The following is a 27,595-nucleotide window of genomic DNA, read 5'->3' as shown; positions in this document are numbered from 1 at the left end:
GTATAATTTCACCCCCACTATTAGATACAATGAAAAGTTCAATTTTATTTTTGGTCGGAATTTTTTTCTCCCATTTAGAGCATTTTCGATCAGTAGAGGTCGGTGCCTTAATGACTCTGGTGCCCTCATGCGCCGCATGTCCTTGCACATAGAGATGGTGCGGCCCTGTGCCAGTTCCAGAGCTCTTTCCATAAGTAAAGTTATTTAACTCACACAATTCAGAGCCCACTGAGAGAAGAACTTTCAGAAGTGACAAAGCAGTATGAAACCAACGAGGATATCAACATCGATGACCCACAGCCAAAAGCTTTCACCCTAAAAATTTTGAGCCATTCCTTGACAATGACAAATGATCTTTCTGATTTGTTAGTCAAGGAAGATCTTGTCATGGAAGTGATGCAAGTGATTCAGGAAGCGTTAATGGCCCACAAAGAACTACAGAGAAAAATAATTAATGACTCCCAACAGAATAGGATAAACAATTCATTTTTATAACACTAAGTTAATTAATATTTTTTATGCATGTTGTGCATATCTATCAGAATACGTACACATTCAACTTGATATATATATATTTATCTATCAATAGAATGAAGTACTTTTTTTATCTGTGGAACCTAACCCCCCTTCTAACTCTACTATTGAGTATTAATTTATGCAGTTTTGATTTATGCGGCATTGCCGTGGAACGTTTACCCCAACTTCAAAAGAGGATCTACTGTATTTCAAAAATTTCTAAAACCAAAAATATATGCAAAAATTTAAGAATTGGGAAAATTAATACATACCTTAAATTTTCACCACCTTCACTTATTTCATGGTTTAACCCTTTTTCTAAAGATTTAACAAAATCTTTCAGATGTGCTTGTTCTAGAGATAGCCACAAAGCTGCATCAGTATATGAATTAAATGGATCTAAGTTCATTCTCAATGATCCAGTAAACAGAACCGGGTCCTTACAGGGAGAAAAAAAGGAAAATTAGTTCAACGCAAGAGATATAGTGTGTCCACTAAATTATTTTGCCACCCTTTTACCTTCAGAACGGCTACTGCTATATTCAGTAGCGGATTTTAGGGGGGGGCCCAGGGGTCCCGCCCCACCAAAAAAAAGATGAATTAATTTAACTATTTCATTTATTATTTTTTAATCGACTTCTCTATAGCATTCTTTTTTATAGTCAGTTAAAAAGAACACAAAGCATATTTAGACTAAAAACATTATTGTTTGCTAAAGAAATAATACAGTTGGACCTCGATATAAGGTTACCCCTCGGGACTTCAAGAACGTGACTTTATAAGCGGAGTGACCTTATAACAGGTTTTTAAACTTTTATAAAAAAAATCTAAAAGATAATGTTTTCAAAACTATATCACTTGAGGAAGTTATGTTTTCATCAAGTTGAGTCAACCAAATTCAATGCAATTAGTTTAGAAATTGGGAAATTATTTGTTAAATTTTAAATTCAGAAGTTAATACAAGTGAAAAAACGGCTGGAATGAGATAATTTCCCGTGATTTGCTGGTCAAAAATGGACATGTGCTTACAACAGACATGTGACATTATGGGAGACCTACTCACTCCACTTGCTTTCTCTCTGCAGCATTCCAGTGTCTCTACATGCCCTTTTTCTAGAATTTGAGGGGATAAAGGGTTTCGTGGAAAAGTTTTCTTGCATTCGTAGGGCAGATGGCATTTTGTCTACAAAAAAGCATGTACTAGGGAAAATTCGTGGAACTGAATCAGTGAAAGCATTGAAATTACTCAAAGAAAGGCAGACAAAAATGACCTTATAAGCGATGGCGGTATTTGAGACCTGACCATATGTCTGATAATCCAGAACACAGAATCCCTATTCAATGAGTGGGGACTTTAGGAAAGTGATCTTATATGAGGGGTGACCTTATATCAAGGTCTAACTGTACTGGAGTGAGAGGCCTACATTCAACTCACTAGTTTCGAGTTCAAGGGAATGTAATGTCACAGTTTGTCCATTAATTCTTCTTTGATAGAACAAATAATTAACATTTTTTAAGAAATGTAAAGGCGTGCAGCAGAGATGTCCAATCCCCTTAAGAGCAAGGGCGCACCTAAATATCAAAAACCTCCCCAAAAGAGAAAAATACCTCCCCCCTCTGAGAAATTTCAGTGGCACAGTCTGCCATGACCCCCACTCCTAGGCGGGCATACAGAAGAGTCATTTCTATCCAGAAAACTTTGCAAAAAAAAATTCTTTCTCAGCTTATAAAAAATGCAAAATGAAAGAAATCATATGGTTGTGTGAGTACTTTACGTGTGTCCGCAATAATGAATGTTTCTCTCCTTTCGGAAAACATACGTCTGCTTAACGTGGTTAATGTGACGTGCGGAAGATATCTGAATTATACTTTAGAACCATTATCTTGAAAACGGAACAAGAAAGAGCAAAAAGTGATTTACAAAGTTACCAAACATCATCCATTTAGTACTAAAAGACACCTTGCGGACTTAATGCAAAGAATAGAAGGATTACAAAGAGCATTTGTTTTTTCGTGATTTCTAACCTGTCACATTCTATGCTTCAATATATGTAACATGACATTCAAGCGATGATCCTAACATTCATTTTAGCTTATGGTGGTGAGTTTTAGCACCAGAAGTAAAAGTATATTTTTCTAAGTACAGTAGTGTCTCGAAAATCCAAGTCTCGAAAGTCCAAGATTCCAGTTGATTTGAGATGATTTATTGAAATTTTAAGGTATATCTTTAATAGCTAAAAACAGGGTTCATACCCTATTTGGATGAAAAAATTCCATGACTTTTCCAAGACTTTTTCATGATTTCATGAAAAATTTCATGACCTTGTTACATGAAGAAAATATTACTATTAGTACTTTTACGTGAATGCCACTACCTCATTGAAGCACTTACTTGTGATTGAAAAAATATCAGTGTACACATAAAAAACTAAACTATTCTTACTTGTCTTCATCATACTTTAAGTAAAGTAAACATACAGTGAATATAACGGTGCTTAAATGTCTAATATTTTTTTTATAAACGGGTAGAATGATAATGAATGGGACAAAGGTTGAATGAGTCATTACTAAGTTTCAATAAATTTGCTCAAACGTTGCCTTTTAGCAGCAGCAGTGCATTTAAGCATACAAATAAGTTGACAGTACTTTGTTTCATTAAAGCAAAGCCACATTCTTTAGTAAATTCATGTTTTTAAACCAAATATTTATATTTAAAAAAAGAAAGAAAAATATTCAGTAGCGAATAAATCTTCTGATTCAAATGTCTTTGTTTACTTATTTGCACATTTTCAAAGGCGTATAAATTAATAGGTTCAGAAATTCTGCAACATAGTGTTTGATTCCTGACATTGAATGTAGCAGTGTGTCGCATGGATTAGTCTTGCGGGCCATATGTTGGGAACTACTGTTTTAGAGTAGTAGGATTCCCCTATTTCTGTATTCTATCACCAAACTAAAGATCTTCATTTTCTAAAACTTTAACAAATTTATATAAACCCTGATAAATTTAATAATAAAATTTTACGAGTGATGGAAACAAACTTGAATGCAAGTGAATTGCATTTTTAAGTGGGCGTGGCAAAATTAAGAATGTGCTACTTCGCTACTGCAGAATCTTATACATATAAAATCTGAGTATCTATCTATCTATCTATCTATCTATGTCCAAGCTTCTTCTCCCGAACGACAGTGAACTGACCATCGAACCAGGTATCGATGGATTCGTCATCTTCCCGTCTTCATGTTTGGCTATTTAACATAATCCTCCGATAATAATTAGCGGAGATATCAATTAAAAACTATTAATTATGACTCTTAGATTTCAAAATCAAATCCCTATTTTTCGAAGGCTTTCCTCCATTCAAATTATTATTCAGTGCTTCATCTCAACTTTCCGCAACAACGCTTTTATTAAAATGTATAGCGGTGAAGAAAATCATTGAGATGAAAGATCTGTTGCCATTTTTTTTTCTCGAATAAGAACAGGTAAAACTCTTGTTTTTGTTTTGAGGCTTTTCCTGTAATCACAGGGGATTTAAAATGTTTACTTTTTGGGAGTTTTCCGCAATCTGCCGCAAAATTTCGCTGGCCTTTTTTTTTTTGGTTCAAGTCTGAGTGTTGAACTCGCGTCACTTGACATAACTTATATTTTCGAGGTGGGCCGTGCAAAGCCGGGCGACGCAGCTAGTATAAAATATAAAAAGTGTTAAAAATAATGGTAAATGCAAAATGAGTGATGTCTAAGCAGTAACGTCACATTGCAAAAAAAGACGAGCGGCTTACAGAAGTGTATGTAATGACATTTCAAAATTCAGATTCGTTTTTGGGATCGTTCAATTTTCCAGTTTTAATATGCGATACTGCTAAATCACTCAATATTTCTAATGTTCTTTTAGCTACTGTTACTTTCTCTTTGCCCAGGACATTTTTTCATGACTTTAAATAACTTTCCATGACTTTGAATAAAAATTTCAATTTTCCATGACTTTTCCAGGTCTGAAATTTGCTTAATTTTTTTCCATGACTTTCCAGGATTTCCATGACCCGTACGAACCCTGTAAAAATATGATTTGCATTAAAGTCTGAAACTCAAAACCTTTCTCTACTGTAAAATTTCCTTAAGTACATAAAATAAAGTAATAAAAAAGTATTGAGAGGTGAGGTTAGTCTCAACAACACTTGCTAAGGGTCCCAAAATATTCTTTGACTGTTAGAGATGGATTAAGATATGCTTTGGAGATAACTTTATATGTAAGCACGATTTGAAATTAACATTGTTTTACGTCCTTGTATGACTTGAAAAGTGTCAAGTTTCAATCATTCAGAATTTTCCGGATAATTCGAGTTTTCACCAAGCCAAGGTTGCGTGTGCCCCAATTACCTCGAATTTTCGAGACTTTGTCTTTTCCTCCTCAGATTGTTTTCTCAGGTCACAGAGTAGAAAATCACAAAAAAAAGGCGTATTGTAACTGTTCAATTCTTTGCATTTAAGTCCACAAAGAGTCTTTTGAAACAAAATCAATGATGCTTTTCCATGGTTTGTACACAACATCGGAAAACTTTTTCAAGGAGTATTCAAGGAGATTTTAAGGATAAAACAAGCTTTTTCAAGGAGTAGTTAGGACAATTTGAAAGCATAAACTTTTTTACAATAATAAAATAAGTGATGATTCGGTTTCAATTCATTCACATTAGACAAAATCTCTTACATTACACTATAAAAGCTTCAAAATTAATCTTTAACAGTAGGCAGAAAGACTCAGATTGGCTAAGATTGATCTAAAATAACAATAAAAGAGTAATACATAATAATTAAAGACTAATGCAGTACAATGTCATTTTTAAAAGTTCAAAGTAATTTCAAAATCTTCTGTGATGGTGCTATCAAGTAACATACAATGAAATATTTTGCCAATGCTTGTTCACTTCATACAAGCCACCATTTCCCCCCTTTTTTGCTCCATTTGTGAGATAGTAATTCTAACTCCACAGTTCTCCCCCAGGTGGCGCCGCCAGTGGTTTATTTCATTACTGCATGGCTTTTTAAGGACCTTTTAAGCTCACAAAAAAGTTTAGCATCAAATTCCTTGTTTTTAGTCGCATGCGATTCAAGAGTGCCGATATTTGAAGCTGCAGATTCGGCAAATAATGGCGCTGACTGGTGTGGCCAATTATTCAATAACTTATCTCAAACTTTAAAATAAATAAATAAACTGTTGAAATAAAAAAGAAAATAAGCAGTTTTAAGGTAGCATATGTAAAAGTAGCTTTCAGTCTCTGAAATAATTGAAATATTTACAAAAGGATTGAGATCTCAAACACTGCAAGCGATCTTCAGCGAAGCATGAGCTCGATATTTGTGCTTCCTAATTGCTTTCAAAGGCAGAAAACACTATGGTGCCACAAACCTCCATTAGAATGCTTCAAGGAAAATACATAGATTCAATAAAAAAATTGCCACAAAAAAAAAAAAAAAAAAAAGCTGATAGGTTTCAAATTTGTGAATCTGAGTTGAAATATCCTTAGCAGTTAAAAACCAGGCTTAGTTGCAATAAATTTAACTTCCATAAAAAATAATTAAACTTCATATCCAACAAAGAAAGTTATATATTAAAGTATTAAGGATATCAATGCAATCAATCACGCAGTAATCATGCAATTTAAATTTTATCCAGAACAATATTTTATGTAGTTGTAATATACATATATATATATATATATATATATATATATATACATAAAGAAAAAAAAGAAAACAGAGTATAGGCACTTCAAGATTAGTTTGAACAAAGAGAAATTTAAACAATTAATAATACCAACCTGTGGAATAATTGTGAGTTTAGACCGTAAATCATGAAGCCCTAGCTGCGAAATATCTACACCATCAATCACAATTTTACCTCCAGCTGCCTCAATTATTCTAAACAAGGCCAGTGTAAGAGAAGATTTTCCGGCACCTGTTCGGCCCACGATTCCACACTAAAAAAGGAAGTAAGCATTGAAATTGCATTTTAAGTAAAACTATTGTCATAAAACAGTTCTTCCCATCCCCCTTTCTTCAAACAGGAAATTAAGAACTAAGAAGCAACCACTGTAACAGTCTAACTGTTCAGTGTATGATTTTTCTGCAAAAAACCATATGATTGGACTTTAGTTGATGATGTTTTATGAAACGTGTTTTTAGGTCGACCTGAAAAGTCTTTGGACCTATTTTATTGGATGATCCTTTTATTTATTTTTTATTCATTTCATTGGTTTTGTTTTAATTTTATTTTTATCGACTGGCACGAAAATTGAATCGATGATCATGGATCGGAACTTGCGCCCGGACATAAGTTAAGACTTTTTATTTTTTGCTGGAGGTATGGTGGAGGGACATTATTGAGAGCCTTGGCTTCTAATGTCCGAGACGAAACCCCAGTACTTAGTTTTAGGTTCTTAGTTCTAAAAATCTGCATTCATTTTTCACATGCGGTGCGTTTAGCCCAATATAATCCTGAATGTTAGCTTTTTCGGAACAGGACAGCTTACATTTAGTTTTAGTATACATTTTTTGGTCTTTCGACCATAGGATGAAGTTTCCACTGCTGAAGAGTCCTGGCTTCATCTGTCATTTATCTAGGTCTGTTTGGTACCTTCGTACCTTGTCTGTTTGTTGTTTTATTGATGTTTATATTTATCTGACTTATTTGTTTAGCTGCTTTGCCCATCTTTGGGCTTGTGGTTTATGGTATTCTATTTTTTTCCTCTTTAATATATTTTACATATATATATATATATATATATTTATATGAGCAATTCCACGAAATTGTCAGCCTGAGAATCAAAATTTCAATATTAACAAAACTATAAGTATTCAGGGGTCTGGCCATAGGATATTTGGGTCCGTTAACAGACCCTTCACAAAAATCTGACCAACCAAAACGGACCTTTCACAAAATCCCGATCAACCAAAACGGACCTTTCACAAAATCCCGATCAACCAAAATGGACCCTTCACAAAATTCTGATAAACAAGAATGGATCTTTCACGAGTGGTTTATTGAAAAAGCAAATCTGAAAGCAAAATACCGCATATTTCCGTGGATAAAACCGATAATCTTTGAACCTTTTTTGAAGTCAAATTAGAAGGATCAGCTTGTACAATATCTGCTAATTTGGGGGGGGGGGGGAACGTCACTCTTGCCATGCTTCTGCAAGCGATAAATAACTGCTACTGCCAAATAAATATAGTGCTTGTTGTTTCTTGGAAAGAAATTAACAGCTGAAAATAAGTTTAGTCTTAAATAATTTTGTTTGTTTGTTTTATCACAGCTAATTAGTAGTGGTGTTGTAAACTTTTCTGAAGATGCGTTGGTAAGCACTTTTCTCCCCGCTCATGATTTTATTAACAATAATAATAATAATAATATATATCTGCGAAATGAACTTAGAACTGCAAAGGTATAGTAAGGGTTAGGAAAAAATATGATCGCTTCAGATAGGGTTACCAACTTCAAAATTTTCGCCATTTAGCGTCTGGCGTTTTTATAATGAACTAGCATTCCCGTACCCGGCATTGCTCGGGTAATGGAATTAGAAGAGGTTAACAGTGCTTGGTGCACCTAGTTTCGAAAATCCCCTATAATAATTACTTATTACCTATAACTTTTTCTAATTTGGGGAGGATCCCGGGGCCCCTGGACTCCTTATATATATGCCCTTGTCCTTAACCGATCTTTAACTGTTACTAACGATCCTTTTAAAGTATTGATTATCTTTGCAAACACAGGCCATCCACATTTTATTGTTATACCTATGTTTAAGCAAGAACTTCTTTGTATACAACATTTTTAGTTTTTTTTTCTGGTGCTAAAATTATTAAGCTGCTTGATGAACTGACTTTGGAGCAAGCTACATAACATTGGCCGTGTGAAAAAAAGTCTTCTCTTAAATCGATCCCTGCTACTTTTAATGTCTGTCCTTGTGACTTATTAATGGTTATTGCAAAGCAAACTTTAACAGGAAACTGCACTCTGCCTGTGATGATGTTCTTAAAAACTTCGTTTCTAGTTTTGAAAAAACGAAAGCAAAAGACAGAAACATTATGATTTGACTTGAGAAAAGCCTCGAAGAATCACATGAAAAACAAAACCAATATCAAATTTATAGTTCGCTACGACCAAAAGTTGAGATGAAGTACTGAATAATGATTTGAATGGAGGAAAGCCTTCGAAAATAAGGGATTTGAATTTCAATGACAGGTTTTAATTTCGCAGAAATTAAGGGGTTTTAATTAATTTCTCCCGAACTAATTGAGATTTCGAAAAATCCTTTCTTAGTGGTTACTTTCGTAATCATGCGGACATGTCTGCCAAATTTCAAGTCTGAAGCTTCAGCGGTTTCGGCTGTGCGTTGATATATATATATATATATATATATATATAGATATATATGTATATATGTTATCTCAGGACATTGATTTTTATATATTAAGATTGAGTAGAAAATATTCTCATTATTTTACCAGCTTGTCAATATTTGCATTTTTATGTTGCTGTGCGATGTTTAACTGTTATTTTGGAAAAAAATTATATGCGTTTGATCTTTCGATGCTACAGGGGCGTAGCTAAGGGGGGGTTTTGGGGACAAAACCCCCCCCGAAAAGTTAGTCTCAAAAAAAAAAGAGAAAAAGAAGAGAGAAGAGAAAGAAAAAAAAAGAAGAAAAGGAAAAAATTCCAAGCGATTATACATATATATATATATATATATATATATATATATGTATATATATATATATATATACATGTATATATATATATATATATATATATATATATATATATATATATATATATATATATATGTATAGTAACCCCCCCCCCGAAAGTCGGGTCTAGCTACGCCACTGCGATGCTAACAAGGATGATTAACTTTAAATAAACTGTTTTACTTGCCGTTTTTTTTCTTTAAATGTCTACATTTTGAAAAATACAATCTTTTAACATCCGATATAAGAATCACATTTTGTTCTTTTTTCAAGCTAACTTCGCTTTATTAGGATGCAAATAAATGAAAAATCTCTATTTTTGTTAGAACACGCATTTCAAGTTTTTAAAGCAAAATTCCATTTTCTTTATGAGTCAAAAATAAAATGCTAAATCGATGGTTTAATTTTATTTTTGCTTCAACTGTGTCCACAGGTATTAATGATACGTTTATCATAGGACTCTAAAATGCAATTTAAAAATAATATCAAAAATATTTCTTTTACAAGCCGTTTTTATACCTTTGATGCCTTCACTTTGAGAACTGCGATCTCTTTGCATCGGCTATGGGAAACCGATTTTTTGAATTTTTGATGTTTAATAAGCTTTGTTAAGAAGTAAACAAATAAAATCTCTCTTAAATTTTGTTAAAAATCACGGAATTTATAAGTTTTAAATGAAATTCTGTGCTTTTTAAGAGTGTCTTGGTCAAAAAGTTAAATGCTGAATCCCTCCCCCCTCGTCTGAATTTTATTTTATTTAATTATTTATTTTGTTACAATTACTTTAAATGCTGTACAAAAATATTATTAGTATAACTTAACATAATGTAGAATGGTAGATAAATATTGCTACTTGAGGGAGCGATGCACCCCCCCTCCCCCTTGCCAAATACTAGAAAAACACCCCAGAATGATATTCTCAACATAGAAGAGGAAAACACTCTACTTTAAGTTTAAATCATGCAGTTTGTGCCTGCTCTAAATTCTAAAATTTTGATTCAACAATTTTTTTTTCGAAATTATTTGATTCTTCACAAAATTAATTCATTTTTCACAAAATTATTTTATTTTTCACAAAAAACGGATCCTGTGAGATATCCTGGACAGACCCCTGGTATTGTGTATCATTTAAAAGCTTGAAATATATATTTTTAAAGTGTACGACACTAAATTTTTATTTATAATTTTTAGTATTGAAAATAGACCGTAACAGATGCCTATATCTTTTCCGGATTTTTTGGGGGAAATTTGACATGTAATAATTAATTTTTTTTTTCTAAAACAAATTCTAACAAAAGGAAAGAATGCTAGTGCACTTTGTTGTACTCATAATACAGTTTTATACTGGAAGCTTATATCAATAAATATCTTTATAGTGTTTCGTTCAGAAATAATCTTAAAATCAATTTATAAATGTCAGTCAATTACCATAAAAAATCAACTTTTCCCCCTCAGCATGGAAATTATTGGTGGAAATTTTCCAAAATTCATTCTTTGCCTACATCAGAAGTATTTAAATGCTGAATATGTGAAATTGGAAGTTTACATCCGGAATTCCGAAAATTCCTTGGTAACCGACTGACACACTTGATATGGTAACTGACTGACATTCTGTTTAACTTTAAAATGGCTGCAATGTATTTAATTTAATACTCCTGAAAACTGAATTATTTTATTTTTAGCCTTTTAAGTGATAATCAAACAACCCAACTCTCTTAATTTTTAAGAATGATAACATATTTTATTGATTTTATTCATTATTCATTCTTGTATAATTTAGTAGAGCCAAAATTTCAAAAATAATTACCTAATATTCAAAAAATACATCAACTCAACACAAATTCACTCGCCTGGTTGGGGGCGCATGCCATCCCTGCCATTTTAGAACCACGTTAGCTGTCTCCCAACGTTGTTTTTTCAGTCTGCATATGTTAGTAGTGATCTCAGTAAACTATTATTCAGTTCAATGTAGCTGTTTTAGTTCTACAACTCTTGTAGTTTTCTGTCATGATATATGACTGTGCAATGAGTAGTTTGTCTCTTCCATTTCAAGGAGTTGCCATTCCACCGCATGTTTCAGCTCTTGGATGGGAAGACAACAATGTCTAATACCCCTAAAGGGTCAATTGTAGTTGTTATTGTTTATTATTTTAATTAACAGCTAACGTGGTTCTAAAATGGCAGGGATGGCATGCGCCCCCAACCAGGCGAGTGAATTTGTGTTGAGTTGATGTATTTTTTGAATATTAGGTAATTATTTTTGAAAAGTTAGTAGACTGCCAGAATCTTCCGGTAGTTAACTTTCAGAGCATTTATTGCCAGAGTATTTATTTACATGCCCAGCATGGGCGCCCATATGCAAAATTGTAAGGGGGGGGGGAGGGGCTCAGAAATTTTAACCATTGTTTAGCAGGATATTTTCCCCATGGAGGCAGATTTCAGGACAGATTAGAGTCATTAAAATTTGGCCTTTTTAATTATTTATTCATTAATGGCTGACACAGAAACCTTTTTATATTTTTGCAAGGAAAAAAGTACCAAAAGCAAGGAAGTTCTAATTTTTAAGGGAGGGCTAGAGTACCCCCTTGCCCCCCTATATGGGCATCCTTGATTCCCAGAGATTGATCAAAACAGGTTCAGCAAAGATCAGCATCATTACTTTGATATTTCAAAGGCAATTGAATCAGGGACCTGTAAAGAAGAGTTGGCTGTACGAAATCCTTGGCGTTTATCACATTCGAGGTGGTTGACAAAGGCAAATAGAACTCTCAAATTGTGTATATAAGTGAAGAAAGCCTCACATCTGAACTTCAAGAACTAGTATAGTTTATATTGAAAGCATTCATGCCAATGTGGTTTTCTATGAAACCATCTTAAGACGGCACAAAACTTGTTTACCAAGCAATACAATACATCAGGTACTTGCTAAAACCTTTGCTTTATATTGTCAACCCTGCAATCGAACGGAATGGTTTTTTTCCCTCACTCAGAAGACTTGCAGTTTAGCCATGACTCGAAATGACAATAAATACATAAATGTTCGGGGTTAGAAGAATTCTAAAGTCAAGGCAGATAGATCCAAGAAGGAAAACAGAACATTCACGCAAAAGTAAACTTCTATGTGGAAGAATACTCAGAAATGGTCAACTGGATGTACTGTGAATTATCTTCTTCCCCCATTGTTGGTACAAATCAGTGACAACGACGACATCGAATCACACATCGACAGTGCCTCAACCCCTGACTTCGTAGATCTATTTGCTGGTAAGTTAGGCATGGATGATCTGGGGTACAGTAGAGAGGTTCTTATAAATTCGTCTCCAGATTCAGCTCCACAAACTTTTCTGCACGAGTTTTACGCAGCGTTCAATAGTCTGCGTGTGCACTGGGAATTTCTTGAAAGTAATGTTCAAGAAAGCCAACAAATTTTTCACCAAGACCAACAATTAGCCCTTTAGAGGTACTGGGCTCCTTTGTCTTGCCATCCAAGAGCTTAAACTTGTGGCGAAAGTAAAGCTCAAAACTCGCGGTTGCCAGTCGCCAAATGCGACCAATTTTCAAATTTTGGCGACCATTATTTTCACTTCAGTCGCCAATGTGGCTACCATTCGCCAATGCAACCTTCTCTGACCTATAGTCTTGACATATGAACTTTCCCCAAATTCTTTTGTCCACTAAAAGTTCGGCTATCGGATCGCCGGGGATGAAGGAGGGAGGCGAGGGGGAGTATTGTCCAATTGTGGCTAAATTGTGCTATGTGTTCTTGTTCTGAATAGAAAACAAAAATCGCAATCACAACGGCAAATTCGTTACAAAACTTCTGTTTCGAAAACTCGGCTTTCTTTACACGCGATCGTAAAAATAGACAAATTTCATTCACCAATTTAGTAAATTATGCTTTTTTGATCTTAAATTCATTTTTCAACTTTATTTCTCCTTAACAAATGGCTATTTCTTCGTTTTGCGGTATTTTTAAACTACGCGTTTTCAAAATGGCGTCGCGTTGTTATTATTCATTTTTACCAGTTAAGACGAAAATGTCCTTTCCAAAATAAAAAGAATTAATCTTGTACATTTGGTTTACATATGAATAAACAAAAATGGCGCCTTTGAGTCAAAATGCACCGAGACAAGGTAAAAACGATATCGCTATAAAACAAATTTTTTTTGCAAGATTTTTGATTTTTTGTTTTAATCATATTGTTTGTTTTTCCTTTTTTTTTCTTTTTAAAATATAAAACCTACTGGAGGAGGGGATATATCCGTTTATTTACTTTATTTCTTCTTAAAAAAGTTGTTATTTTTAAGTTTCGCGGTAAAATTTCAAAATGGCGTCCCGCGTTTTCAAAATGGCGCCGCGTTGTAGATTGTCCATTTTCACCAGTTAGAAGAGGAAAATGTGTGTTCCAAAATAAATAAAGAGAAGTACAATCGTATTTATAAAACACATAAATAATAAAAAAAAATGGCACCCTTGCGTCTAGAGAAGGTGGAAAGAATACCGCTGAAACCCTTTTTTTCTTCTGCTGGATCTTTTCATTTTTTGTTTTTTTTTTTCGTTTTGTTTTATATTGTTTACCTTTCTTGTATTCATTCATTTTTTGACACTCAGGCAGCGATTTTTATAAAATTCTGCATGCATTTGTAAAAACAAAAAAAAATATTTTTGTAGAAACGCAAATGGTTTAGGTTTTACATTCTGTTCAAGTTTTTGGTATTTTGTTGTTTTCTTTATACTCGTGGAACTAACTCGTGTTTTGGTTGAAAGCTGTGATGTTTCTAGAAGTTTTGAAAGCTGAAAAAAATTATAAATAATAATAATCTTTTTTATTTATTTATTTTTTCATTGTGATGTGTTTTGCTTAAAGATAAATTAATGCAGATTAGAGTTTGCAAAAGATGTGTTAAATAATATCTGGGCAGGGGTGCCCGTTCCCCCCAAGTTCAATTCCCCCCCACCAAATTTTTCCTCAACCCTCTTTTTCTTTTTTAATTTTATTTATTTTTTTTAACATTTTTTATTTACTTATTTATTTTTAATTATTATTTTATAAGAAACGTTCTTTGCTACGCCAATGACATATACACTCATACTAAATAAATAAACGTAATAAAATAAATTAAATAATTTAAATTAAAATAAAGTTTGGCTACCATTTTGTGAGGATCTGGTAGCCATTGGCTACCAATTCAAAATTTGAGTTTTGAGGTATAGGCGAAAGGGCAACTCAATGAAATGGAGGAGACAAACTGACCATTGCACAGGCATATATCATGACAGAAAACTACAAGAGTTGCAGAATGAAAATAGCTAGATCGAACTAAATAATAGTTTACTGAGATCACTACTAACATATGCAGATTGAAAAAACAACGTTGGGAGACAGCTAACATGGTTCTAGAAAGGTGGGGATGGCATGGAGGAGAGTGCCCCCAGCCAAGCGAGTGACGTTGTGTGGATTGCTGTCCGATGTCTGCGCAGAGCATTTCTAAGGCTTTGCGCTACTGGAAAACATTGACTGAACCTGACAGTTTTTTTTTTTTTTTTGTATCTCATTGTTTGTATTTTGTTATACATATATATATATAAAACTGTCATTGAGTTTAGAACCATAATTTTGACCTGAGATTCCATTAAAAATTCTAGATACTCTTTCTACACAAGTCTTAAGTCTCTTCAATACAGACTGAACCTGAATTGAATGCTTGCATTTGTAACTTGAAAAGTTTTGTACAATGTAAGGTACACATTACTTACTCTTTCATTTGGATTAATAACACAATTTATGTCTTTCAGAACTAATTCAAGACCTTCTCTATATCTTGTTGAATATTCATCAAACTTGATTGTTCCATCAAAAGGCCATGAGTCATCAGGTTTATTTTGCTCATTCACCCATTCTGCCTGCAAAGAAAGTTAAAATAGGGTAACTGATCTTAGAAAAGTAATTAAAAAATTTTAAGAGCTAAATGTAAAATGATGACACAAACAACAAAATTCCTTTTAGAGTTGGAAAACAATGGCAGTTGATGGTTAGAATGAGTTTTAGCTTAACTGTATCATCCAAAGCAGTAATTCATGACACCACTGTTTCTTGCATTGTATTTTCCCTCTCATTTGTTTCATTAAAATTTGTTGGAGAAAAAAATGACCTGCAATTTTTCTCTTAAGTTTTTTTTTTTTGAAAACAATATACAAAGAAATACTCTAAAAAATTAGCACAAGTGAAATCTATTCAATCTCCAGAGGAGTCTATTTACAGTCTATTCCTAACTACATATGTACTTGAAGAGTGAAAGAAAGAGCGAAAAGACCCCTCTCCCTCCAAAAAAACCCCTCAAGACAAATGATCAAGTAATCAAACTGCAGTGAAATTAAAAATTATAAATGGTAATTCAAAAATATTTTTAGATTCACCTAGTATTGATAATACTGAAAATAATATTTAAGCTCTCTTTTAGGTGATCAATCATAAGTACATTGCAATACTTTTATTGATGAAACTATTGAGTAAGTATATAATGTTACACTCTGGTGAAATATTAAACCACGTACACACAAATGCAACTTGTAAACAACATCATATTTTTTAAGTTCAGTTCACTGTGCCCCCCTCCCCAAGTCTAAGGGTGCACCCCCCTCCAAATATTGTAAAGCCCCCCTCAAAATAACAAAAATACCCCTCAAAACACCCTTCCCCCTAAAAATTTCAATGGCGCAATCTGTGCCATGACCCCCTAGGTGGGCACCCCTGCAGTGTGCTATTTTACTGGCAACACATTTCAATTTAGTTACACTGAGAGTATTGTTAATATCAAGACCAAAGGCACACAGAATTAATCACTCACAGGTTTCAGTTAATTAACATCTTATAATTTGTATTATTATTATGTTTTTTCTCTCCAAATTTTTGGAAGTAATCTGAAGCAGGTTAAAGGTCTCTCCAACGACACAATTGAAAGAAGTATTTTCAATCTAATGTAAATACTTACTTCTGTTGGTGTTTTAGTATATTCCAAGCAACGCTCAACAGCAACTATATTTGTTTCTACATCTGCAGTAGCTCGAACTAACATGTTAAGAATTGCAGTTATCTGTTAAGAAAAGATATTTCAAACATTTTTCATTCACAAAATGATCCACAAGCAGAAAATTTTTATTTTTCATTCTAAATAGTAATATTAATGCACCTGCAAAGCATAGCTGACTGAGAGACCAGCAATTCCAGGACTTAAAGTACCACGTGTTAAAACTGCAATTAAAGCAGCCAAGAAAACAATTGTATACCCAAGAAATTCAAGTCGGATTGAGAGCCATCTGAAAAGAAATAAAGGAACAATTTTTAACTCCAAAGTTATAACTAACAAGTCAAAATGGGAATATATTAGTCATTTCCATTGATAATGAGATTAGAGGAACTGAATGAAATTTTCCCTATAACTTCAAATAATACCAGATTCCAAATAGAAAGTTTGAATGCAATCATTGGAGGGAAAAAAAGCAATTTTTAAATTTTTTAATTCAGCCTATAAACTGCAAAGACAAGCCAGAAGTGGACTCACACAAGATGTCAAGAGGTGAACAAAGAATCACGACCAAACTCAAGATTCTGGTCTTACCAAAGAAGTTGCTGCAAAATAACAAGTGACTTTCTGAACATCAATAAGAGCTTTAGACATGGTAAAAATCAAGAAAAAAAAACACTGTGGCATGATCAGTAGTGATGGAAAGAATAATGAAAAATAAGGTAGCATTATGCTAATCCCTGATCCGGACTAGAGCCAACATTTTTTTTCCTTGAGGAAAAAATGTGACACAGTCCCTAAATAAGGTCAATGGTCCCTTTAAAAATACATGTCACAGTAAGAACAGCAGTAAATAAACAGTTTCATTTGAATGAGAATAATAGTACCCAAAGTTCTGCATTACTAAAAGAAAAACATTTTCCAAAACCCTCATCAGAATAAAAGACGTCCATGTCTAAAAATTCCCGATATAATAAGGGTAAGAGTTTTTAAATGATGGCTGCCCTCTAAAAATTCTCACCATCTATAGTTTTGAAAATTCTCATGAGAATAGGTCTATAGCATAAAAAAACAGCTTTTAAAATAAGGACAATGTTTTCTAATGTTGTTATTATAATAAGCATATCTGTTTTACAAAACCCTAATCAGCAATACACATCCTAAAAAATAATGTTAACAAAATGCGTGAAGTCTTGATTATATTTAAGACAAAACAATTAAAAATATCAATTGTCTGTCGGCTGCATGAAAAATTAATAAAAGAATAAAAATAATTTATTTATTAATTTGCCGAAACATAATCAAAAAGCAAATATACTGAAAATGCCTTGCATACAGACAAAGCCTCAGAGCCTTAACAGAAATAAGAAATTTTATTTCTAGATGCTCAAGCGAGGCAAATAATAATGTTCAGCTTTTCTTCAAGACAATAAAAACCTTGCAAAAGATGATCTTTTTGAACTCTATTTATTTTTACTTAAACTTGTTTTGGAGTCATTTTAGGCGCTTGAGCTTTAAAGACGTAAGGAAATTTTGTAAGGGGTTACTTTTTACAAGCTTTCCAATAATACTAAGTTTGGAAAAAATGGGACAATTGCTTCGGTTAGAGTCACGTTCAGGTGGAGGTAAAAACGAGTTTTTATTTAGTAACTCTAATGAATTTATGTTCTAAAAAGATGAGACCAAGCTATTTGTAATCGTCAAAAAATTTCAATTTTTTTGATAACTGGTTCAACCCTGAACTTCAGCCCTTTCTTGAGCATTTTGTATAAAAGCGTGGAAAGTTCTCTTATTTTCTCCGAGTTTTATCTCACCCCCCCCCCTAAAAGTCAAAATTTCCAAAAATATTTTCTTAGCATGTCAATCCCAGTGTTATAAAATAAAGTTATTTCCGAAATTTCCGCTTTTTAGACTAATTACTTTGACTGTGCATTGACAGATCAACCAGCCCAAGCTATTTTACATTCAACGATTAAACACTGAAGTTTAAAATTCCGGGAATAAAATGCAAATATATCTGTAAAAATGTCTTGCACATGCAAATGGATTGAGCAAAGAATAATATAAAAACAAATAAAATAATAATGTTAAGAATTTTGATTGCTGTTATTATTTCAAAATGTTCTAACAGACCTGCTAGCTCCTAAGCTTGGATAGTATGATTCATTATTGATATCAACAAGTTCATCTGAGCGATTCTTGAATGTACTTTCAGCCCCAAAAGCTCTAATGCAGGTTGAGCCAGTTACAGTTTCTGAGAAATGTGAATAAATAGGTGATCTAGTGGTCGATTCTAATCTTTTCAACTGACGTGATGTAGGGATATAAAATTTCTGTAAAAAAAATTAAAAATCATTACTTTGTATGGAGAAAAAAAAAAGAATGCAGTTATTTATTCTTCCAGATGAATGTACAGAGAATGGCAACAGTATAAACAAAAATACATAGGTTTATGAACACGGAACATATTAGATAATCAATAATTTATAAGAAATAAATTTAAAAAAGAATAATAATAATGATTAAGGAAAGCTTAGGATTTTTATAATAAATTTAAATAATACATTTAGACAAAATACTCAATCTCCAAAAGTGCTTTATTTCTCCCTTTTCAAAGAAAAAAGAAATATTCCTCACATTAAACCTTTACTCAAACTTTGAGGAGAACGGAGGGGAAATATTTAACTTGAATAGAGACACAGTGGAACGAATACATAATTCAAATTTAGAATGGAAATTATGTTTAGGTAGGAAAGCTGAGACCAACAAACCAAGAAATCAGTTTTAAACTTCTTTTGTTCATCACATTTCATTGACTAAAGTAACAAATTTAGTGCTGACAAAACTAAATGAAAATAGTCCATGAAGTGAAGGATAAAAGCTTATTACAAATCAAAGGTACTTTTCCATCTTTTAAAGGGATGTCTTAATACTTATCACATAAATTTAGGTCAGGTATACCTAATGATGCAAACATTATAATTATTATGCATCTACAATTATTATTACTCATCAACTCTGAGTAATTACTACCGATTTCTTTAATTCTGTAATTAATAGTGAGTGTACTCATTCCCAAAGTAAAAATTAAGAAACCACAGGGTACACACACTATTTGCAGAGTAAAATCAAGCACTTTCTAGAATTGCAAACGTCAAAGATGTGGTACAAATGTAACAAAGTTAAAAACAAGTTACTTTATAAGACAAAGATGCATTTAAACTATTCAAGGTACATTATTCTAACTGTAAACATATAGATAAAACATATAAAACACATTTGAAACCTTAGTTTTACATAAAATAATATTTTTAGTAATAAAAACAATTGTGAAGTAAGGATGATTATTTTATTCATCCCAAGCAGCCAATTTTTAAAGATTACATAACCAAACATAAAATTTAATGCATATTTGATACTTTAAAATGAGCATATTTAACTTTAAAAAATGTTCAACTTATGCAGTTACATCCCTGTAAATAAAGCATATCTATTTTTGCTACTTTGGTGGCAAAAAAAAAAAAAAAAAAAATGCCAAGAGGATTTTTGTCACCATTAGCAGCCTTTCTTTTTTGGGACAAACTTTCTAATGCATGTTCTTGGCACGTGGGAATGAGAAATTCAAGAATTTTCCAGCTGTTTTTTCACAGTATCTTAAATTTTCTATGACTTTCAAGGCCTTGAAAAAAAATAATAACGAGGTTCAAGAACTTTCAAGGTTTTCCTAGATTGCATAACTTGAAATCATTTCTTTCTTTTTTTTAACTTAAGGACCCATCAATGACTCATTGAAAATTAGCCGAAAAAATTGTCTTGTATGAAACATCACACTGCAGGACACTAAATTGCCTTGGTTGAAAAAGTCACAATCATAAATAGTCTTCAACCATGTAAGCCCACATGATTTTGCTGAAAATTTAAGCTTTTGCTTTATTTCATCTCTGCTAAAGCACAGAAAAAAAAGTTGTATAAGCAAAAACTAAAATTACCTGCAGAAAATAATACAATATTGCCAGGGGTATGCACACTACAATAAAAATTGGAGTTTCCAAAGATATAACAATCACAGTGACGAGGGCACGGAAACCTTGGATGATGAACATTCTGATGTTGAAACCAATGGTTACATCTGCAGTATCAATGTCTTTAGAAAATCTGTTGAGTACTCTGCCCAAAGGTGTTGTATCAAAAAACGACATTGGTGCTCGCATGACTCGAGCCAACATTCCATCGTGAAGATATTTGGCTGCTCTTAAGGCGGCTAAATTCATTGATATTGATGTAAAGAGGGTGCTTATAACTATAAAAGACAATAGAATATACATGCTTTTAAAGGAAATAATTTTGAACTTATTTATGTGAACAAGTATGTATATGTACATCTTAATATATAAAAATCAATGTCCTAAGATAACATATATATATATATATATATATATATATATATATATATATATATATCAATGCACAGCCAATACCGCTGATACCTCAGACTTGAAATTTGGCAGGCGTGTCTGCATGATTACGAAAGTATCCACTAAGAAAGGATTTTTTGAAATATCGATTAGTTCGGGAGAAATTAATTGAAACCCCTTAATTTCTGCAAAATCAAAACCTGTAATTGAAATTTAAATCCCTTATTTTCAAAGGCTTTCCTTCATTTAAATCATTATTTAGTACTTCATCTCAACTTTTGGTCAACAACAAATTTTAAATTTGATATTGTTTTTGTTTCTCACGTGATTGTTTGAGGCTTTTCTCAAATCAAATAATACTGTTTCTGGCTTTCACTTTCACTTTTTCAAAACTGGAAACAAAGTTTTTAAGAACATCATCACAGACAGAATATCCTTTTGAATTTAGAAGAGTGCAGTTTCCTGTAAAAGTTTGCTTTGTGATACATTAATAAGTCACAAGGACAGACATCAAAAGTAGCAGGGATCAATTCAAGAGAAGGCTGTTTTTCACAAGACCAATTTTATGTAGCTTGCTCCAGAGTCAGTTCATCAAGCAGCTTAATAATTTTAGCACCAAAAAAAAAAAAAAATGTTATATACAAATAAGTTCTTGCTTAAACATAGGTATAACAATAAAATGATGATGGCCTGCGTTTGCAAAGAAAATCAATACTTTAAAAGGATCGTTAATGACAGTTAAGGATTGGTTAAGGACAAAGGCATATATATATACATAAGGAGTCTAGGGATCCCGGGATCCTCCCAAAATTAGAAAAAAATATAGGTAATAAGTAATTATTATAGAGGATTTTCGTAACTAGGTGCCTTAAGCACTGTTATCCCCTGCTAATTCCATTACCCGAGCAATGCCGGGTACGGGAAAGCTAGTCTTAATATTTAAAAATCGTCTGTGCGGACGTTTGTCACCATAAGGTTTTTAAACGGCTGCACTGATTTGGATCAAATTTTTAGTGTGTAATTAAGTTGCGGCAAGCAGGGTTTCAAAGCATGATGGATCGAATCAGAAACGTTTTTGTTTTTTAATCAATTAATTTAAACACTGGATGGTTATTTCTCCCAAATGATTAATATTTATTTTAACCTATTGTTGAGCGAGAACTGAAAATTTAACCTGTTGCTAAAGGACGATAAGAAAGCCAGCTCTGCTTTTTGTAACAAAGTTTCCTACTGTGATATGTCAATTGAGAATAGATAAAACGCAGAGAGAGACTGAAGCCTTCACATTTCTTAAAAGCAACAATTTTAGTTCCCGTGATATCTTTTAAAGTAAAGTACTGGATGGTTCACGCAAAACATCTGTTCTTCCATCGTAGTTGAACCATGTGACCGGATCGGTGCTCTAGGTTTTCCTAACCAAATGATCAGAAAGTACTGTACCTAGCAACATTTGTTTCTCGGCGCAAATCCATCTGAGTTTTGGCACCAATGTTAAGAATACTTTAAGGATTATCAAACTAATCAGTACATAATTAAAGGAAAAGATGATGGAATTTAAAGACGAAACAAATTTTATTTTCATCCAGATAAATTACAACAGGGTAGTTCTGAACACAAAAGATCAGTACAGTGGAAGATCTTTATCTTTGGTGGAAAAAACAAATTAGGCAATATATGAAGTTTTAAAAGTTTTTGTTCAAAAGATCGGACCGCTAATTGGTCGGAGTTAGCTTCGCTCACTAATTGGCTGGATTACAGTAACGTGGTGACTTAGTGACTTTGGCTAAAAACAATAGAGTTGCGTGACCATATGTTTACATTTTAAAGCTACTGTTGATGTAACTTATCAATTTTTTTTTTATTTGGCAAAATATCTCAAATTGCAAAGAATTGTTTTTCGTTTTTAAAGAGTGTTTAGTCATTTTAGTTGCAGAATGTGTTTATTTTACATCGGGAAGGGGGGGGGGGGGGGAGGAGTGATTTTCGCTCATTCAGAGTATTGTTTTTATCTTTATCATTTTTTTAAACAATATCCTTTCGATTGTTTTATCCTTTTTCTTATGGAGGACGCTGCAGCGGGATTTCCCATTTGTTCTAGATGGGTAGTTAGTTTTTTACACTTAATATCTAAAGAAGCTTTTTATCTTTTGAGTATGGCTGAAGGAAGAAACCATCAAGTACGGGAGAAAAATAGTTACTAAAACAACTGCTCAGCGGGCATTAGATAAATCAAGTTGTAATAAATATACGCATTCTGACACCAAGCAGCTTAAAACATTTTCTTTTTACTTATTTTTTTCAACAGAACGGTTGATAGTTTATTGAATTTATTTTATTTTTTCAATTTACAAAGTTTGGATAGAACCTCTGTCGGGTCCTCTAGTATTATATACTATATAAAAGCACAGTCATTTATTTGCATATAATACCATAGGTGGTTGCTGCGTCAAAAAAGTGGGGGGGGGGGGGGTCAAAAGAAGTGTAGGGGTTGTTGGGGGGCATGACCCCTAAAACTGATTTTTTTCTTTTTCTTTTCTTCTTTTTTTTTTGTAAAATTACTGCTTTTTATTATTACTGATTTAATAACTTCTAAAAATGTAAAATATGGCATCAGAAACCAGGACGGATGGTCTCTGTTGACTTTCTCTTTCCATTTTATTGTTCCATTGTTATGAAATAAGATGAGAAAAGTTCATTTATTTTGAATTTTTAGCTTTTCCTTTTGTGAAATAAATCAATCCACCTTATAAAAAATCATTGTTTAATCGAGCATTCATTTTTAGCTCTGAAAAGTGAGGAGACAAGGCCCATTTTGTTTTAAGAAGTGAGGGGGCAGTTGAAATATTGAAGGGCTGCTAAAATTTGCTTCTTTTCCTTAGCTTCAATATATCTCGGAAATTTCCAGGTAAGGTATAGGAAAACCGTCTTTGTTCACAGCTTTCATGAAATTCTTCATTATTTCCAGCAGAATGAGCATGAGTGGAAGCAGAAGTGAGTGGATTTACCAGAGGCTAATTTTGGGCATTTCTCTTCCCAAAATTTAAATTTTTTGAAGTCCATTTTGTTCCCATGGAGTGAGATTTCCTATCCTAACTTGGGGTCGAAGTTTAGAAGACAGTCAGTCCCATGGGGGATGTTTCTATCTGCCAGAAAAAAAGAGCATTATTGAGAATTCCCTATCCTAGTTGGCTCTTTATCTTGAAAACAAGTGCTAATCTGAACTTTTTCGGATGATTTTCGTGTTTAGCGAGGCAAAATACTATTTTTGAGCAATACTATTTTTCTAGCAAATAGCTATTTTTGAGCCGGACGCATTTTTGGTGTTGACTAGTGTTACTTTTAAATCAAAATAGAAGATATTTTAAACAATTTCTAATTTACTTAAAGATCAACAAATTCTTTTATCACAGGTTTTAAAGACTTTTCCAAATCATACTCATATAAATGATACCTATTTCTAGTAATAAAATTTAGCATTTACACAACATTTTCAGCAATCACTTTAAATTACTTTATAAATATTATTTCACATTGTAAAATAACAATCAATACAGTTCAATAATTAATAGAAATAGAAAATTTGCTTTGAGGTCAACACAAAAATAAGTTCAGTAAAATGTGCCACAAGGACATTGCAATGAGTTATATTTCTTATTTCACCACCTAGATTACGTCAACCCATAAGGCGCTGTAATTAAGAGTTTGAAAGTTGCAAAATAGCATTACATTATATCAACCTGTTTTACAGTTTCACCACAGATTGTATGTAATTTGGCAATATGCCAAGTAAAGATGATTCCGTGTGAATGAATCTAGCAGGGAAGAAAGGAAAATAACGATGGGATTAGGGATGCTCACGTTTTATAATGTCACTTGTGCCTTATTCATTTATTGCATCCTCAAAAATAAAATAAGGGGAAACAAAAATAGTTACCATGGAAACAACAAAAAGAAAATAAAATGTTTTTATTTCGTTCAGGAACGCAAAAGCAAAATGGTAAGCTCAAAACTGTGTTTTGAGAATGAATATATCAATTAATTTTTGCCATAAGAATATAGATCGAATATACTTTCGATTTAAAAAATGTTGCTGTGAGCAAATTTTCATTTTTACGAAACTAAGGCTAAATTATAGAGAGGCAAAAGTGCACATCTGTAACAAACCAACTAACACCCCTATAAACTAATAGACATGTCCATTTCCACCTATAAACCGGATATTGACCTTTCCATGTAATCGATGGTCAGCCAGTATTTTTAATGTAATGCTATCATTGAAATGTTCAAGTGCTAGGAATTACTTTGCATGAATTCATAAGCACTCTTAAGCATTTAAAAAGAAAAAAATCAATTAAGATGTTAATCATCATAACATGCTTCTTATAACTTGCAGATTAAGGAAAAATGAGTTGAGAATAAAAGTGTAGGAAAAACATACCCCGAAGAAGAAAAAGTGCAACAACTCTATCAAGTTTTGCATTTGAAATGACATTACTTTAAAGTCATCTTTTAAATTTTGTTAAAATTTTTTACGTAAAATCTTAACTAAGCTACAAAAAAGTACTTTTCTATTATATGTGCTTGGTACATTTTTAACTTGGCAATTTTATTTCATTACACCGGCTTGCTTGGTTAAAGTTACATAGAAACTACTTGTTTGATGAAACTATGCATCATTTTTTCTTTTTAATGGATCTTTAACTAGAAAAAGTTTTTAAACAAGACTAAATGTTCCACTTATATGAAAAATAATCCAACAATCTAGGCATTTAAGCTTAAAATAATCTTTCAAATAAAAAAACAGGCAATATATAAACTGAAAACTCCCACTAAAAATCTGAAAGGTTAATAGAACAGTAGTACTAAGCTGTATAAAAATGTAAAATAATCTGCTAAATGCATATACTGAGCCATTGTTAATAAGCATTAAAATTGCCATTGAATGTAAAATTAGACGAAGTGGATCAAAATGACCCCATGGTAAATGTTTTTTCAAATTATGTTTCCAACAAGGTGGAAAGTAAACAAGTCCCCAAGCAACATGCCTATAAAAAGAAATAAGGGTGACAAGAAATTACAACATCAAGAAGTTCGTGGATCATGGTTCTCAGAGTATGACATAGGGGGTCTACAAACAAGACCAAATCATATCTGCCAACCTCAAGATAAAAAAAATAGGAGCACTTAAGGGAATAGGAGCAATGAGGGTTAAAATAGGAGCACCAAATTGTGGCCTGTGCTAAACTTCCCTTCTGTACCTTAAGCTTCTATAAGTTCTAAGCACCATTACAATGCGTTTCTGAATTTTCATGTTAGATTTTCAACAAAACTACAACCAAGTATAAGATAAAAATATTTTACATTAAAAAAGCATCATTACGTAGGTACATATTGAAAATTAAATAAAAAAAAACATGATTACTGTTTGATTTAATAAAACTGCAACCCTTTTTAAAAATATTCCTTTATACATATCCTACATGTATTGAAAATGCATTGCATAAGAACATATTGAAGATTTTAAAAAAAAAAAAAACACGTTTACTTCTCATACTTGGAAGTAAAGCAACTTCATAGTAAAGGTCAAGACTTGCAAATCTTCTAAGTGGCCAGTGGCCACTAGACTCCAAAAACTTAGTGGCCACCACTGTCACCAAGTTTTGAAACACAAACTGGAGGGGAGATGGGGCAGTTTTTACAACTTTCATGAAAAAAATAGATGAATAGGACTTCACACATTTAAAATAGAGTCATTCAATACTTTTTTTTGTACATGGAAAATTCAAGTTAAAATAGATTTCTGATTTATTAAAAAATAAATAAATAAATAAATGCGAAGTCAGCAGGAACCTTCATTTTAGATGAAATGGTTTCAGCTTATAGCCTCTGAGGCAATAAGGATCAAATACAGCTAAAATTTCTCTTTCATAAAAATAATAATAATAAAAAAAAAACCACAACATTTTGCCTTTTGTTATTTTTAATAGTTTGCATTGAGACAAACAAAAAATTCTGTTTTCGGAAACTTAGGCTATTAATATTCTTGTCTACTTCCATGTTGCAAATGACCAAACATGGCAACAATGCAAAAAATTTAAGCTGATAGCTTTTTGAATTTGTTGCATTAAAAGCAATTATAAATAATTAATAATCCTTAAAAAAACTAAAATTTAGATGAAATAGAGTTTTTAGCACATTAGCATCCAAACCAATCAGGATAACATAATATTCTGAAGAAAAATTTTTTTCATTTTTCAAGAAAAAAATTAAGAATTTTTCGGGGGGGGGGGGGGAGAAGCCCATTTCGCATTATTTTCAATAGTTTGCATTGCAATAAACATCTAATTCCGATTTTGAAAACTTGGCCACTTTAAGAGTTTTGTGTACTTAAATCTCGCAAATGACCAAATATGGCGACTAAGTCGAAAATTCAGATATAAAATTTTGAATTAGTTGCATGAAAATAATTTGAAAATAAAAAATCCCCATGAAACTACAATTTAATTGAGATTCTTTAGCACATTCATGTCCTAAGCAATAGGGATAAGATGAAATTTTAAATAGTATACTTGTTTTCATTTCTCAATAAAATTATTTATAATAACCAAAAAAAAAAACATTTTGCAGCACATTTTGCTGATTTTCATTAGTTTGCAGTTAAAAGAAACCCCCAATTCTGCTTTGTCTTTGAAAACGAAAGCACTTAAGCATCGTCTACTTCCATCTTCTGAATGACCAAAAATGGCGGCTACGTTTTGCACGTAGCTGAAATGCTCAATGAAAAAACGATGTTCTCCGATCGATTAGCGCTCCCACTCAGTGTTTATCTTGACACTAATGCTTCCAGGGCATAAAATTGCCTCCTCTTTTGTTGAGTTTGTGCACAATT

At 32.5% G+C, this 27,595-nt stretch overlaps 1 protein-coding gene across 1 annotated transcript in view; it reads right to left on the bottom strand.

Moving 5' to 3' along the window:
• LOC129226938 (multidrug resistance-associated protein 1-like) overlaps positions 1-27,595 on the bottom strand; it is a 111,634-nt gene that overhangs the window by 21,185 nt on the left and 62,854 nt on the right. The window contains exons 19-25 of the mRNA XM_054861566.1: positions 20,281-20,591; positions 18,425-18,624; positions 16,457-16,583; positions 16,259-16,360; positions 15,024-15,170; positions 6,337-6,495; positions 789-955 (exon numbers count right to left, since the gene is read on the bottom strand). Coding sequence (XP_054717541.1) covers positions 789-955; positions 6,337-6,495; positions 15,024-15,170; positions 16,259-16,360; positions 16,457-16,583; positions 18,425-18,624; positions 20,281-20,591 — 1,213 coding nt within the window. The remainder of the gene's footprint in view (positions 1-788; positions 956-6,336; positions 6,496-15,023; positions 15,171-16,258; positions 16,361-16,456; positions 16,584-18,424; positions 18,625-20,280; positions 20,592-27,595) is intronic.

This window comes from Uloborus diversus, chromosome 7 (assembly GCF_026930045.1).
Source record: "Uloborus diversus isolate 005 chromosome 7, Udiv.v.3.1, whole genome shotgun sequence".
Lineage (NCBI taxonomy): Eukaryota > Metazoa > Arthropoda > Arachnida > Araneae > Uloboridae > Uloborus > Uloborus diversus.
The sequence above is the reverse complement of the archived record's forward strand: the minus strand, read 5'-3'. Positions and strand labels throughout refer to the sequence as shown.